The 14,786-nt window shown below is 38.7% G+C and overlaps 3 protein-coding genes across 5 annotated transcripts; all 3 read right to left on the bottom strand.

The window, feature by feature from the left end:
* Window positions 1-4,089: 4,089 nt before the first annotated feature.
* LOC103418192 (uncharacterized) lies at window positions 4,090-5,098 on the bottom strand. The gene is made up of 2 exons (XM_008356334.4): window positions 4,566-5,098; window positions 4,090-4,460 (listed from the first exon to the last, which is right to left on the bottom strand). The coding sequence occupies exons 1-2, from the start codon at window positions 4,728-4,730 to the stop codon at window positions 4,353-4,355; spliced, it is 273 nt and encodes a 90-aa protein (XP_008354556.3). The 5' UTR covers window positions 4,731-5,098; the 3' UTR covers window positions 4,090-4,352.
* Window positions 5,099-5,429: 331 nt separating this feature from the next.
* Window positions 5,430-10,226, bottom strand: LOC103418783 (uncharacterized). Of its 3 annotated transcripts, none has more exons than XR_011579115.1 (13): window positions 9,924-10,226; window positions 8,431-9,586; window positions 8,169-8,281; window positions 7,904-8,023; window positions 7,690-7,777; window positions 7,419-7,510; window positions 7,238-7,342; window positions 7,028-7,137; window positions 6,721-6,808; window positions 6,589-6,624; window positions 6,393-6,489; window positions 6,136-6,291; window positions 5,430-5,909 (listed from the first exon to the last, which is right to left on the bottom strand). XR_011579115.1 is itself a non-coding variant. In XM_070818818.1 (13 exons), the coding sequence occupies exons 2-12, from the start codon at window positions 9,401-9,403 to the stop codon at window positions 6,406-6,408; spliced, it is 1,662 nt and encodes a 553-aa protein (XP_070674919.1). In that variant the 5' UTR covers window positions 9,404-9,586; window positions 9,924-10,136; the 3' UTR covers window positions 5,430-6,291; window positions 6,393-6,405. The 3 variants fall into 3 exon arrangements, 2 of the variants coding, with proteins under 2 accessions (XP_070674919.1, XP_028955416.2); XM_070818818.1 differs by having other exon boundaries at window positions 5,430-6,291; window positions 8,431-8,876; window positions 9,024-9,586; window positions 9,924-10,136; XM_029099583.2 differs by having other exon boundaries at window positions 5,430-6,291.
* Window positions 10,227-12,666: 2,440 nt separating this feature from the next.
* On the bottom strand, window positions 12,667-14,052 carry LOC103418210 (CBL-interacting serine/threonine-protein kinase 11-like). The gene has a single exon (NM_001328823.1). It carries the CDS (start codon window positions 14,050-14,052, stop codon window positions 12,667-12,669), a length of 1,386 nt encoding a protein of 461 aa, NP_001315752.1.
* Window positions 14,053-14,786: the final 734 nt, after the last annotated feature.

Raw genomic sequence — 14,786 nt, 5'->3', positions numbered from 1 at the left:
AGTACAATACCAATGTCAGGTAAAATACAAGTCCATGCTAATGATAAGTTGCACATACTAAGTCAATTATCTGTCAGTAAGCTCAAGTAGGTCTAACATTATCCTGAAGTTTGTCATCTACACTTGGTTAGTTGGTTCATGTTCCTAACATTATCCTCAGATAAACATTACATCACAGTAATGTAATGAAGACGAAATGGTGATTGCGAAAGAAAAGAGAATGGCGATCCAACTTAATAGAAATGCGTCATAAACTCACGAATATGAAAATCTAATCTAAGCATTCATCTTTCCGATGATCTCAAGTCAAATGATCCGAAACTCGTGAAGAGTTGAAGATTGAAAGAGCTCATTGCAACAAAGACATTACTATTTTCAACACGGAAGACATCAACTAAGGGAACAACAGCTATCAGATTTGAGGTCGGCAACACAGACACAGAGGGGAAGATACAAGAAGAGAAGCGTTAACGAGCAAACCACTCTACAAAAGCGTCATATTCCAATTCATTTGACGGAAAAAAGATTACACATTACAAGCAGAGCGCATCAACAGTCTGCAACCAGAATACCAGAAATGTAGAATCTTGGCCTAAATAGTCACATAGCAAGCAAGCAAAAGAGAAGACAGAATCCACATCTCAAATAGCAGTAACATGAATGGTATCACAACACTCCCTTCCAAATGCCCTAACACTCGTCAACAAACATTAGTTCATAGGATACGACAGCCGCATTGGTTACACATGTGCATGTGGGCATTTAAGAGAAAGATTATCTCTATTGGGCTGAAATCACAAACTCGATTAACCATAAACCAGCAGCCGTAGCAAACAACAATTTCCATTATCCCTAACTGCGAAAACACACAGAAAATCCATCACCATAAACAGACAAATGATCCTTATGTTTGTGCATGCAAGCGTGTATCCCAACCTTCGACATTCTAAATGTGTGTTTCATAAAATCCTCTCTCGGCCTTTCCATTAACATCAAGTATAGTATCTATTCTAATCGATTAACGTACACTCAAATGGATTAAAGTAGGAGACTCTTATGTAACTGACAACATGCTCTCTTTATAAATAGCACTAGCAAGGTAAAGTATAATGTATGAAAGCTGCCGAAGTTCGCGAGCCTTAGCTTTATAGAGGTGGATAATGTCTTAGTGAAATTTCTCCACACCACACTTTATTAGATAATACAGAAACCAGAACCAGATGGTGTAAAATAGCAATTTTACAATACAAATTGGATTGACATTGTTTCTGAATGGTAGTAATTACAGCTACAGCACACCATTTGCAAACATCATACAACATTTCGGATTTTTTTTCTTTCAATTGGGTCCTTCCAAAATTACATCATCTTAGATTCATACGAGTCAACCTCAAACCTGGACTCGTGTGCTATTCCCATCAATTACAGCATCAATCCGACAGCTTCGCTGTCGCCGGCGACGACAAATGCCTCACACCGAAATCAATCCTTCTTTTTAGCTGAGAGTCCTTCATCGTTTTCAAATCTTGAGTTCTTACAATGTCTTCTTCAAGGAAAATGTATAAACAGTTTGAGGAGCAACAGAAAAGATAATTGGCACAACAGGAAGAATTGGTCAATCTCGAGGAAGAATTGATTGAGCACCAATGGGGATTGCAACAAGGTCAAGATAATTAAAAGGAGCTTGTGGTGGAACAATTAAGTTCTTAGTTTATTTAGTGTGTTTTTTTAAGTTTATTTAATGAGTTTATGTAATTTTATTATGATAATGAAACGTGGCGTGACGAGATTGGTTAAAAATCATATTTGAAATTAAAACTATTTTTTATTTATTATTTTATAAAAATTTAATATTATTTTAAATGAGGTGGATGCCAGCGCATTTTGTAGGGATGAATATCGTTTGTGCCAGCGCATTTTTTAAACTTTGTGCCAATGCATTTTTTAAGAATGGAGATGCATTTAGCCTATTACTATTCATTGAGATATATCACTGTTCATTGAGTGGATTAAATAGACTGAATATTGATGTATTTTTTTAAGGGTGGACTTGCTCTTATCTTCATAAAAGTTGACCACCGTTCCTAACGAGCATTATTCTGAATTTATTTAAGGGAGAGGGAGTTGAATCAATCAAGTTGTGGATGGATGGATCATTTGAATGTGTCACATCCTCCTTGGGAATGAGTCCATTAATTGATTTATTCCACTCTTAGCTAATCCATCCACTTACAATAAAAAAAAGAAGTCCGTCCCCTTGAATTCATCATCTAACCACTCTGAGAAAGTTTTCAATATACCGAAAATACGATTCAATAAATTAAGTGTCATAAAATAATTAATTAAAATTTTTTAATTTTTTAATTTTAGTATTAGTCAATTATTTTATGAAATTTGGTGTGTCGGTGAGAACGGTACGTCAGGTCGTGTTCTCACCCATCAGTTACCAATAGCAGCCTAATATTTCGTCAAAAGGTTGGCCAATCAGGAGAAATAATGAACCCAAAAGTACAAGAAAACAATATATTCAAATCCCCGAGCCAGGAAACCTAGCACAATTAAAGCACAAAAACTAGGCTACTCAACTGTGAGTATTCACTCCATAGTTTCCATGTAGATTGTTGGCCGAGTCCTTCTAGTATATGCCTGGGAATTCTATACGACTAATAACCGTTAGATTATTGGTCAACGATATATTAATCAAATATCTAACGGTAAAAAACCCAAAAGTATAGGATGCTCCGGGAACCATTGAATTTTCGTTGATGGACCTCCTCCAACAGCTCGTCAAGGAATGAAAGTACAATACCAATGTCAGGTACATAATGAGTTTACTTACTGCTACCATTACAGAAACTGAAATCCAGGCCATCCAAATCTTAAGATACCATATAGAATTGCCAAGCTAACCTCCTATTTAGCGGTAGAGACGTCACGAAACAATTTTTCGACAGAAAATACAAGGCCATGCTAGTGATAAGTTGCACATACAAAGTCAATTATCTGTCAGTAAGCTCAAGTAGGTCTAACATTATCCTTAAGTTTGTCATCTACACTTGGTTAGTTGGTTCATGTTCTTCACATTATCCTCAGATAAACATTACATCACAGTAATGTAATGAAGACGAAATGGTGATTGCAAAAGGAAAGAGAATGGCGATCCAACTTAATAGAAATGCATCATAAACTCACGAATATGAAAAATCTAAGCATTCATCTTTCCGATGATCTCAAGTCAAATGATCCAAAGCTCGTGGAATTGAAGATTGAAAGAGCTCATTGCAACAAAGACATTACTATTTTCAACTCAGAAGACATCAACTAAGGGAACAACAGCTATCGGATTTGAGGTCGGCAACACAGACACAGAGGGGAAGATACAGGAAGAGAAGCATTAACGAGCAAACCACTCTACAAAAGTGTCACATTCCAATTCATTTGACGGAAAAAGATTACACATTACTAGTGCATCAACAGTCTGCAACCAGAATACCAGAAACGTAGAATCTTGGCCTAAATAGTCACATAGCAAGCATGCAAAAGAGAAGACAGAATCCACATCTCAAATAGCAGTAACAAGAATGGTATCACAAACACTTCCTTCCAGATGCCCTAACACTCGTCAACAAACATTAGTTCATAGGATACGACAACAGCATTGGTTACACATGTGCATGTGGGCATGTAAGAGAAAGATTATCTATATTGAGCCAAAATCACAAACTCGATTAACCATAAACCAGCAGCCGTAGCAAACAACAATTTCCATTATCCCTAACTGCGAAAACACACAGAAAATCCATCACCATAAACAGACAAATGATCCTTATGTTTGTGCATGCAAGCGTGTATCCCAACCTTCGACGTTCTAAATGTGCGTTTCATAAAATCCTCTCTCGGCCCTTTCATTAACATCAAGTATAGTATCTATTCTAATCGATCAATAAACACTCGAATGGATTAAAGTAAGAGACTTTCTTATATAACTGACAACATGCTCTCTTTTTAAATAGCACTAGCAAGGTAAAGTATAATGTATGAAAGTTGCCGAAGTTCGCGAGCCTTAGCTTTATAGAGGTGGATAATGTCTTAGTGAAATTTCCCCACACCACACTTTATTAGATAATACAGAAACCAGAACCAGATAGTGTAAAACAGCAATTTTACAATACAAATTCGATTGACATTGTTTCTGGATAGTACTAATTACAGCTACAGCACACCATTTGCAAACATCATACAACATTTCGGATTTTTTTTTTCAATTGGGTCCTTCCAAAATTACAATATCTTAGATTCATACGAGTCAATCTCAAACCTGGACTCGTGTGCTATTCCCATCAATTACAGCATCAATCCGACAGCTTCGCGGCCGCCGGCGATGACAAATGCCTCCAGAGGTAGCGTCCGCTGGCCATGTCCACGACGGTCCAGAACCCGAATTCCACGGCGGAGCGAACCTGCAAAAGCACACAAAAAGAAGCAAAATTTGTTAAAACGGAGAGAAACCCAGAAGAAAAAAGCTGAAATTGGGTAAGAATTGAAGGGGAAGATGGATTGGGAACCTTGGAGAACCGGTCGGGAGATTTGTTGGGGTTTTGGAAATGGTGGGTTTCTTGGTCATCTTGCGGCGGCTCCAATTTGGGGTCGTCGGATTTGAGGTTTCTGAGGACAAAGAAGCCGGCGAGGGTGGCGGAGAGGAATATCAGAATCAGTCGGAGGGGACACATTTCTCCTTCTCAGTCTCATGCACACAGAGAGAGAGAGAGAGAGAGAGTGGAGATTTGAGAGGAGAGAGAGAATTAAGAAATGCGTGTTGGTTATGAAAAGGAAGGGAGGGAGTAGGAAAGGAAGGGTGCAGTTGAAGAATGCCAATGGTGAGAGGGCAATGGTCAATTTTATTTTTTGGGTTATGGAGTTTGAGGTCATGAATCATCTCCCTTAAGCTAATTCAAAAAGTTGGGAAGTTGGGAACTTAGGATCCCATTGCGATAATTGCATTTGACCTGACACACATGGGGCCAGATATACATCTCTAATTTGTTTATTTTTAATTGCTTCAAGATGACTTTTGGGATAAAGATTAGTTGGGGAATCTAGGTTGAGTGCTTTTAATCAACTTAGCTAACAAAATATTTTTTTGCTAGAATTGAGTTTTTTGGATGGGATTTTTTTGTATTTAATTTGGTTTTTATAGCTAAAATTGTTTATGAGACTATAACTTTTCATTTTGGTCATTGACAATAAAAATCGATAAAAATAGTTTCTCATCTTGTCTAAATCATTTTAGTCGTTCAGTAAAAATTCTATCAATATCAAGAGGAAGAGTTTATTTGACAAAATTACTCTTAAAAAGGTAGTCACATGGTCATTCACGTGACAATTTAACGAGGATATTGACAAACTTTTTTACAAAATGATCAAGATAATTTATAATGGACAAACTCAGGAACGGTGAGTTTCATTATCACAAATCAAAATAAAGAGTTATGTCAATCTTAAAACTTATATAGGATAAAAACAAAAAAAAAAGGACTGCATAATGATTTAACATTTGCAATTACAACTCCCAACTCTTGGTACATTATCCAATAAAGTCCACCATGTTGCATTTGTACTGGTTTCCCACTATCCTTTTTAAATGATCAAACGATAGTGCAGCCGCCCGATAGCGCAGCCGTTGATAATGACAATGGAACTCACGACCATCAATGGCTGCACTGTCATCGTGGCCGGCGACTGACGATGGTATGTCAAAGGCATCACTTGAGAACGCGTGATCCATGGCTGCATTTTACACCAATCAGCCCAAAAAGCCTTTTGAAACTATGTTAAAAATGTCTACGATCAAATGGTCCTATAACTCTGTAGATCCTTCAATTTAAAATTTGAAATAAATAAACTAGAATCTACAAAACAGAGGTGGATTGTCTGCCCTCCCATTTCCATACTCTTCTCATCCCCTCATGTTTGTATGGTCACGGTTAAGCCACGTCAACATTTTATATTGATTTTTTTATAAAAACAATAAAACAAAAAGTAATAGGAATATACAATGTTGACGTAGCTTAACCGTGATCACACAAAACAGGAGGGGATAGAAAGAGTATGGAAATGGGAGGGCAGACAATCCACCTTCCTACAAAACTAGTTCTCATTTAACTGCTCAATCTGTGGAGGCGAACAATCTGCGTTGAACGCATCCGGCATCTCCATGAGTTGGGGACTTTCAGCTTCCAAGCCAAAACAATTGTACAAGCAGCCCGCCACGGCCAAGAAGTACATAACCACCTAACATGGATAAATTAGCATTATGAAGAACGAACTTGAATCCGCCCTGGATGAAGAGCTAATGGTATGGCATAACAAAATGTTCTAGAAGCAAAATTTACCTGACGCTACGTATTAGACTTTGGCAACACGAGCAATCTTTGCTAGCACTGTTCTTAAACTTCGAATACCAGCTCCAGATTTCGAGCTCACCATCACCTGAAATAAGAACCAAATCCGGAGTGATTACATCATTTTATGCATTGATACACATAAATAGTCTGCTTGTGCTTATCAACTGAACAAAGAAAAGCATACCGCAGGTTGGACCAAAGACTTATTTGCTTTCAGACTCTGCAAGATCATATATGTTGTATTGAAAATGTTAGTCTTACGGAAGAAAATCTACTTATATGCAATATATTGTCAGCATAAATAAGCCACACTCACCTCTTCAATTTGCATTGCACGACGTGCCACATCAATTGGGAAAACTGTATCCGTCTTCGTCAATAAAATCTGATATTTAGTTTCAGCCCTGTAAATCAAGTACTAAACATTATAAAACTTGAGTGCGAGCCACACGGTTCCAGAATGCACATGTAAAAATATTTCTGTGTGTATTTGCATATATGTACGAGTACCAAACTTGCAGATAATAAAGGTGTGATTTCTTCCACCACATAAAATCAGTGTAACAGATGCGGCAATCCCAACAGTCATTAAAATTGTAGTTTATAGAAGTGTCTACTGGTACCTTTCCATCAAGTCAATGAGTTCATGATCCCTTGGCTTCATTCCCCATTTTGTGTCAATAAGTAAACACACTCGTTTTAGACCAACTCTTGTGGATACATACTCTTTCACCTGCAAATCTCAAAGCGTCCAAGAAAACAATTATATTGGCACATATAAGAGTTAGACTGATTCCACTTAGAAAAGAAGAGAACTTAAAGTTGTCACTCACAAGCTCCACCCAAGCATCCTTAACTTCTTCTTTAGCATAAGCAAAGCCGTACCCTGGCAAATCAACCAAGCAGAGCTTTGATCCTAGATTGAAGAAATTAATAGTCTGCAGAAGAAGCACATATGTCATCAACAAACTGAACAGCTAACGAAATCATAGCAACAAAAGCCTAAATTGTAACCTGAGTAAGACCAGGCTTGTCTGACGTTCGTACAACACCCCATTGTCTAGTAAGTGCATTAAGTAGTGAGGATTTCCCGACATTTGACCTCCCTGAAAAAACAAATAGAAGCCAACAAAATCACTCATTGTCTCTTACCACAATAAAGTTTTGATCAAACCACTGAACATACTTAATATTATGAACTCATAAATCAGATCACAATTAAACTACTAAGAAAGGGATACAAAAGTAGAGCTAATTGGATTGCATCGAGGGAATCAAAACACACCTGCAAATGCAATCTCTGGAAGATCAGGAGGTGGAAATGATGATGAAACTTTTGCAGCGGCAAAAAATGTCAATTTATTTCTAAATATCTGTAAAAGTAGTAAAGGTTCATATTAATGCGATTCCATAAAACAGTAAATAGAGGGTCACCCTAATACTATATAGATTTAAGCTTGTTCTGAAAAATATATTAAAATTGAAATGTATAAACATACATTTTCCTCAATATTCTCTCTTTCTGAGCTGGTAGAGGAAGGAATATTATCCAATGGGGCAGAAAGCTCAGTGTTGTAGCCTGCCCTCCTCAACTCTATCAAGCGTCTACGACCTAACAACTTTAAATAATAATTTAAAAAAAAAAAACAAGAGTTATATTTCAAGAACTGAACGGTAAGAATATAGAGAGAGCCTTCACACTTAGAGACATATAATCGAAAAGCATATATCCCAAACATCAAAAGACCTGTGCATACAAATTACATTATCTTCCACATAAGAGAGGATTGAGGAACTAGGTTGTATTGCACGAAACTGTGCATTTTTTGAGATTTCAGCTTTTTCCTCCTCATCTTTTTCCTTCTCCTTTTTGCTTTCTGGGGAACACGAAAAGTACAAGGTGTCAAGAAAATGAAAAACTCTACACTTAGTTACAAATTTAAACACATAAAATACTAGTAGTAGTGATACAAATTCAAATTATATAAAAAAAGAACAAAAAAATGGAAGTAATTGATAAACTGACCGTTTATGACAATAGTATCATCAAATCTTTTATTTGAGATATCATTAGGATCTAATCGAATTCGCTTCCTCTTCTTTGGCTGATCATCTATCACCCGTGATTCTTCATTCAAGATTTTCTTATCCGGCTTAACTTTGTTATGTTTCTTCAGTGCACTAGCCTGACCACCATCAGTATTAACAGATTCCATCTTATCGCCCTCCTTATATTTGGTTTTACTGGAAACTTTTGCACCTCTATCCTTAGAAGAAAAACGTTTATTTTCAGAAGTAGCATTCTCTAATCCATTAGAAACCCAGATAGAGCGAGGATGCCCAGGAGATTCACTTGCGTTCTTTTGATTTCCAAAACCATCCTTACTTTTGGTTTTATTGGAAACTTTGGGACTCCTAGGAGAAAAACGTTTAGTTTCAGAATCAGCATTCTCTAATCTATTAGAACCCCACCTAGAGCGAGGACGCAAAGGAGATTCACTTCCGTTCTTTTCATAACCAAAACCATCCTTACTTTTGGTTCTATTGGACTCTCTGGGACTCCTAGGAGAAAAACGTTTAGTTTCAGATTCAGTGTTCCCCAACCCATTAGAACCCCACCTAGAGCGAGGATGCAAAGGTGACCTAGTATCGTTCCTTTCACTATCAAAATCATCCCTTACTTGGTTGGGTCCTTTCCTAGAAAAAGACTTCCGATAAGGTGCCTCTCCATTTCTAGAAGACATTGAATCCCGATCTGCATCTTGGTCACCATAGATTCTCTTTCTTCTCCTATCACCATTCATGGTTTTAAAATCGTCCCTTTTATCAAGATCTCCACAACTCCCTTCTTCAGAATTATGAAACTTTATCCCCTTCTTATTAAAGCTCCCCTTCCTATTATCATCATCCTTTTTTCCATCACTGTGAAACTTGGGCCTTCCAATAGATGCTTTGAGTTTCTTATTGAGCTTAAACCTTAATTTAGCCTCTGCAGACATGCTGTAACCACTAGCACTCGATTAAATACCCCGAATTCTCAAAAATCGAACCCACCAAGCAAAAAATTAAAATACTCAGAAGCCAAAACCAATCCCAAGATTACAAGGCAAACCTCCTATTTAGCACACACTTCAGAGCACCGCCTGAATATACTGAAATTCAAGCAGACGTATGAATCCGACCTACAAAACATACGCGAAATAAACAATAAATCTCCATTTCCAGTAGCATTTTAAGCCAGAAATTACATCCGACAGATAAATTCCAGCAGAAATTTTCACAATTTAATTGCACAAAGTATCACCTACAAAGAGAAATAAAAGCCATTTGCAATAAATAAATAAAAATACAGAGGCTATGTTTGTTTCCATGTATTTGGCATTCGAATAGGGAGATTCCCACGCCGAATCCATCGTTTGGACACCGTGACTTGGATTGTAATCCAATACCAAATGTGCCCACTTGCCCGATTTGGATAAAGCAAGGAACTTGAAATGTGAAATTTCATTTGGGACTCACCAGACTCCTCCTTTCGACCAAGCCTGAAGCCTCTCAAAGGCGCTGTGATCGCTGCAAAGACCTAATTGGGGACTTGGGATTTGGAGCAGTGCTTCAGCAATCAGCGACAGTTCTCTCTGTTAGAGAAACGAGTGTTTGGCATGGACGCTTAAACCCTAAACCCTGATTGAGAAGTAAGAAGTGTGAGTGACGACTGCTCACATCAGTGTTTACGGCCCGTTGGATTTACAAATTGGGCCATTTAAGAATGAAATTGTCATACGCATTACAACTCTAAAGAACAACTAGCCTATAATGTGGAGTGGAGTCGTGCGTGTTTAATTAGACGGTCTAATTAAACAAGCACGACTCCCTATTCTCGTACAAATTAAAAGAAAATAAGATTTGATAAAAGTAAGACGAGGACAAATATAAGTTTTACCATGTTATGTAATTGTTCTTTTCCCATATGCCCCTACAGCTAAGGAGAAATTATTGGTTTGGCACTCTGTACCACGTCAATCGTACGACACTTCTCACAAGACGATTAGACTTTCTGAATTTAATTTATGCAGTAATAGGATATCATTGCATTGCATATTGCATGAACGAGGTTGCCAAGAGTACGAAATTCTCCCCATCACAAGCAGTGGCGGAGTCAGAATTTTAACCGTAAAGAGGCTCAAAAGTCTAAATCGGAAACGCACTCCTAATCTTGCAAAAAATTACTCTGACATGTGGTGAGCAACATACCGCTGTCATTTGTATTGTGTCATTCTCATCATTCTCTTAGTTAAACCTAAACCCTAAGCCTCTCTAACTTTCTTCCTCTCTCCCTCTTCCAAAAACTCACAAGCAACGAATTACCTAAACTCCATAGGAGCCACCAACCTCAAATCAATAAAAACATCGGATTAGGGCCCTGAGTCTATGAAAAAACCTTGAAAATCATAAGTATTACACTAAACTTTTATGCGTAAAAAATGTCAGAATAAACCTCGGACAATCCTTGCTCCTTCATGACTCCGCCTCTGATCACAAGTTTGATAAACTCATGTGGTACGCTTGATAATCTCATTACTGATTTTACCAAACGTGAAAAATGGGAACCACATAATCATTCAATTCACGAGCCAATGACCAAAAAAAAATACATATTTTGTATGGTTGAGAATACGAATTAGGTTGGAATTAGGTGGTCCTCAATCTGGACAGATCTATACGTTTCTCCTTGACAGGCGACTAGAGGTTTCATTTGCTTGTGATTCCTCGACCTCTAATTAGACAACCACAACTCCATATTCACATGGACAAGATAAAAGTAAGACAACGATAGTACTGTACTATGCATATGTTCTTTCGCTAAGAAATTCTTGGTTTGGCACTCCAAATCACGTCAATCGTCCGACACCTCTCACTAAAAGACTTGACTCACTCTATTTGGTCTCAATTAAGTGCGGTACCCTATATACACGTCTTCACAAAAATTTCTTTTGATTAAGCTTCATTCTCTCGTCATAGAATCTAGAGCAAGCTTCCTCCCAACTCCATTCTCCCAATTACTCTTTATTCTTTACTTGAATTGAGAGAAACGATAAGTGGATTCTATGCACTCACTCTATCATCTCATGTTTTTTGCCTAATATTTTATAACGTTAAAGCAGAAATTGACGTTAAACTATAAAGTGGCAGAAAGTCTAATTTTTGAAAAAAATTGCTTTGCCAATTCTCCTTGAACTTATTTGCTTCATTATTGATGCCCATAATTTGTTTATGTCCCTTCTTGTATCATTGCGTATAATTGCTCCCTGACCTAATCACTTTCTTGATGAATTATTGAAGCAATTAACACAAAACAATGCATCAAAACGTCATTCCAACAAATAAAATAAATAAATAAATGATGCAGAGCACTGTGTCACATGAAATCGGCTCCTAAAATCTTGCAAATTGGCAAATATTCCAAGTTTCCCGCCAGTCTGGACCAAATAATTGGTCCGGTCCGGCTACTGCATGTGATTTTTTTAATCATTTTGCCCACAATTTACAGCTAGGCTACCAATTTAAATCAATTTAAAACTAGGTAGGCCATTCCAATATGTGAACATCACGTTAACAAATTTGAGGCGGGATTCCCATTTTTTCGATATCGTGTTTATTTATTCGGAATGGACGAAGTCATGAATCGAGAAAGAAAATGAAAACGTATGTAATCAACCTGCCCTAACCAACCAAAATCCTTAATTGACACTTTTTAATTACGAGTTTTCCGGTGTTCGATCTCATTTTTTGTTGCGAAACACTTTTAGTTTCGTATAAGAAGTTAGAAATCGAAACTTCTTGACCCTATTCTAAATAAATAAACATGTCATTAGACTAACGGCGAAGAAATTAATACGTACAGGCAAATACAAACACAGAAATTGAAATAATAAAAAGAATGAATTAATACAATTATACAAGATGCATTGCAAAAAGAGTCGGGAGTTTTGATTCGATTAAATCCAACCCTTCATCCTCTGTTGATGAGGCCTATCAAAGGCTACATATTATCACCTATACATAAACATATATCTCCTCTCACTAATCCCAGTATTAACCCCAGATTACAAGAACGGCTGGTAATCTTTTCTTTTTATTTATTTCCCAGTACAAACACAACAAAACCATCACCAATTTTTTTTTTTTCATTTTTTTATTAATTAATTGCTTGATTAATTTTAATTGCCACTCCAGAAAACGACCTGTCGTTCGACACCCACGATCAGCATTCGTTGACTGGGCAAGCGAGCGAGGAGGAAGAAGACGACGGAGAAGACATGGACGATGAGATGCTTTGATCATTTGGGCAAATCAGATAAGGCCTGAGCTTGTTCTTCCACATCTCCTTGAACGGCGCGGCGTCTCCGCCCGTCCTCTTGGCCTCCACCACCACCAGATTATCAGTCAATCTGTAAACCTCCACAGCGATTGATAAATTTCCATTCTGCCCTTCCATCTCCAGTCCCCAATCCTTCTTCTTCCTCACCCTCAACTTCTCCGCCTTGGCAAACTCAGCCACTCTCTCCATCACCTTCTCCACCGTCTCCTCCGATATAAAGCGCTCGCCGTCCTCCGCAGGGCTGCCGCTCGACGACTCGAACAACCCGGACAGGTCCAACCCGGCCGAGAACGAAATCAAATCGAACGCGTTCAGGCTCGTCACGCCCTTCTGTTCCTCCTCGCCGCCGCCGATTTTGGCGTCGTCCATCGAACAATCGTCGTCGTAGAATTTGATTTCCTTGCACCCGCCTTTTCTGAACCACGGGTCCTTCAAAATCTCGTCGATCGTAATCCGGGTCGCCGGGTTGGTATCCATGAGCCGACCCAAAAACCGCTTCAGATCCGGCGACATCCATTTCGGGCACCGGAACTCGCCCTTGTAAATCTTCTTATACATCGCCATCAAATTGGGGTCGTTGAACGGCAAATACCCGGCGTTCAAAACGTACAGTATCACGCCGCACGACCACACATCCACCTTCGCGCCGTCGTATCCCTTCTTCGTCAAAATCTCCGGCGCCACGTAAGCAGGGGTCCCGCAAAGCGTGTGGAGGAGCCCGTCGGGTCGGATCTGGTCGGCCACGGCGCTGAGCCCGAAATCCGAAACCTTCAAATTCCCGCTCTCGTCAATTAACAAATTCTCGGGTTTCAAATCGCGGTGGTAGATCCCGCGGGAGTGGCAGTACCCGACGGCGGAGATGAGCTGCTGGAAGTACTTCCGGCTGAGATTCTCTGAGAACCGCCCCTTCGACACCTTGGCGAAAAGCTCTCCACCCTTGACGAACTCCACGACGAAGTAGATCTTGGTCTTGGAGGCGAGGACCTCGTAGAGCTTGACGATGTTGGGGTGGCGGAGGCGGCGCATGATGGTGATCTCGCGCTTGATGTTGGACATGAGGTTGGTGCCGGTGAGCTTCTTCTTGTTGATGATTTTCACGGCGACACTCTGGCCAGTGAGGACGTTGCGGGCGTGGTAGACTTTGGCGAAGGCGCCGCACCCGAGGAGCTTGCCGAGCTCGTACTTCCCGAACAGGGCATTGTCGGGGATACGCTGCTGCTGCGGCGGCGCAGGCGCCAGCAGCGGCTGTCGTTCTTCGCTCCCCGGCATCATGGGATGCCGAGATGAGATCGAACCGGGGGTAATCGCGTCGGTCAGGGCTGTGGGTTTTGATAGCTTGGAAGAGAGAGAGAAATTGGGGATTTTAATTTTTGTCAGGAGGAGGAATGTTGGGAGTTTTAATTGGGACGAGGAAGAGTAGGAGGAGAGAAAAATATGGAGAGACTTTCGGTGGAAGCATTTTAAGGGGGATCTTTTTCTATACGCGGGAGAGTAATTTTATGGTTTTTTGGTTAAATCGGCAGATTGTCATAAATATTTACTGTGATCTCATAAATTTAAAATCTATAGAAATTGCTTCTGTAATTAATTCGATAACATTTTGATTCTTCTGGAAAATTCTCTTTTAATTTGAAAAAACCATGCATTTAACGTTTGAATAATGATAGGAATATTAAATTTAGAGACAAAATTTACAAAGTAAATAACGTGTCATTAATAAAAATGATCATGTTTATCAACGTTTAAGTAATAATCAAATGCCACTTATTACTACGGTCTTATAGTATTTCTCTTCATAAGTGAGAGGTCTTAGATTCAATTCTTGCTAAATGCGAGTTTGAATCACATTATTATTAGCTTATTGTGAGGTTAAGCTCATCTCATTTCCTTTAGTATAAATAATATTATTTGTTAAAAAAAAGTAATAATCTAATCATCTATTTTCATATCATTTAGTTTACAAAATTTTATCTACACTTTTTAATCTCTCTAGCATTACATTT

This window comes from Malus domestica, chromosome 03 (assembly GCF_042453785.1).
Source record: "Malus domestica chromosome 03, GDT2T_hap1".
NCBI classification, from domain to species: domain Eukaryota; kingdom Viridiplantae; phylum Streptophyta; class Magnoliopsida; order Rosales; family Rosaceae; genus Malus; species Malus domestica.
The sequence above is the reverse complement of the archived record's forward strand: the minus strand, read 5'-3'. Positions and strand labels throughout refer to the sequence as shown.

What these genes read in the sequence shown, in the direction of transcription:
- LOC103418192 (XM_008356334.4), bottom strand. Translation starts at nt 4,730, where the DNA reads ATGTGTCCCCTCCGACTGATTCTGATATTCCTCTCCGCCACCCTCGCC. An exon ending in CTCCCGACCGGTTCTCCAAG is followed by an intron (nt 4,461 to 4,565) that starts GTTCCCAATCCA and finishes GTGCTTTTGCAG; the next exon opens with GTTCGCTCCGCCGTGGAATT.
- LOC103418210 (NM_001328823.1), bottom strand. Translation starts at nt 14,052, where the DNA reads ATGCCGGGGAGCGAAGAACGACAGCCGCTGCTGGCGCCTGCGCCGCCG.
- LOC103418783 (XM_029099583.2), bottom strand. Translation starts at nt 9,403, where the DNA reads ATGTCTGCAGAGGCTAAATTAAGGTTTAAGCTCAATAAGAAACTCAAA. An exon ending in GAGAGAATATTGAGGAAAAT is followed by an intron (nt 7,778 to 7,903) that starts GTATGTTTATAC and finishes CTACTTTTACAG; the next exon opens with ATATTTAGAAATAAATTGAC. An exon ending in ACAAGCCTGGTCTTACTCAG is followed by an intron (nt 7,343 to 7,418) that starts GTTACAATTTAG and finishes CTTCTTCTGCAG; the next exon opens with ACTATTAATTTCTTCAATCT.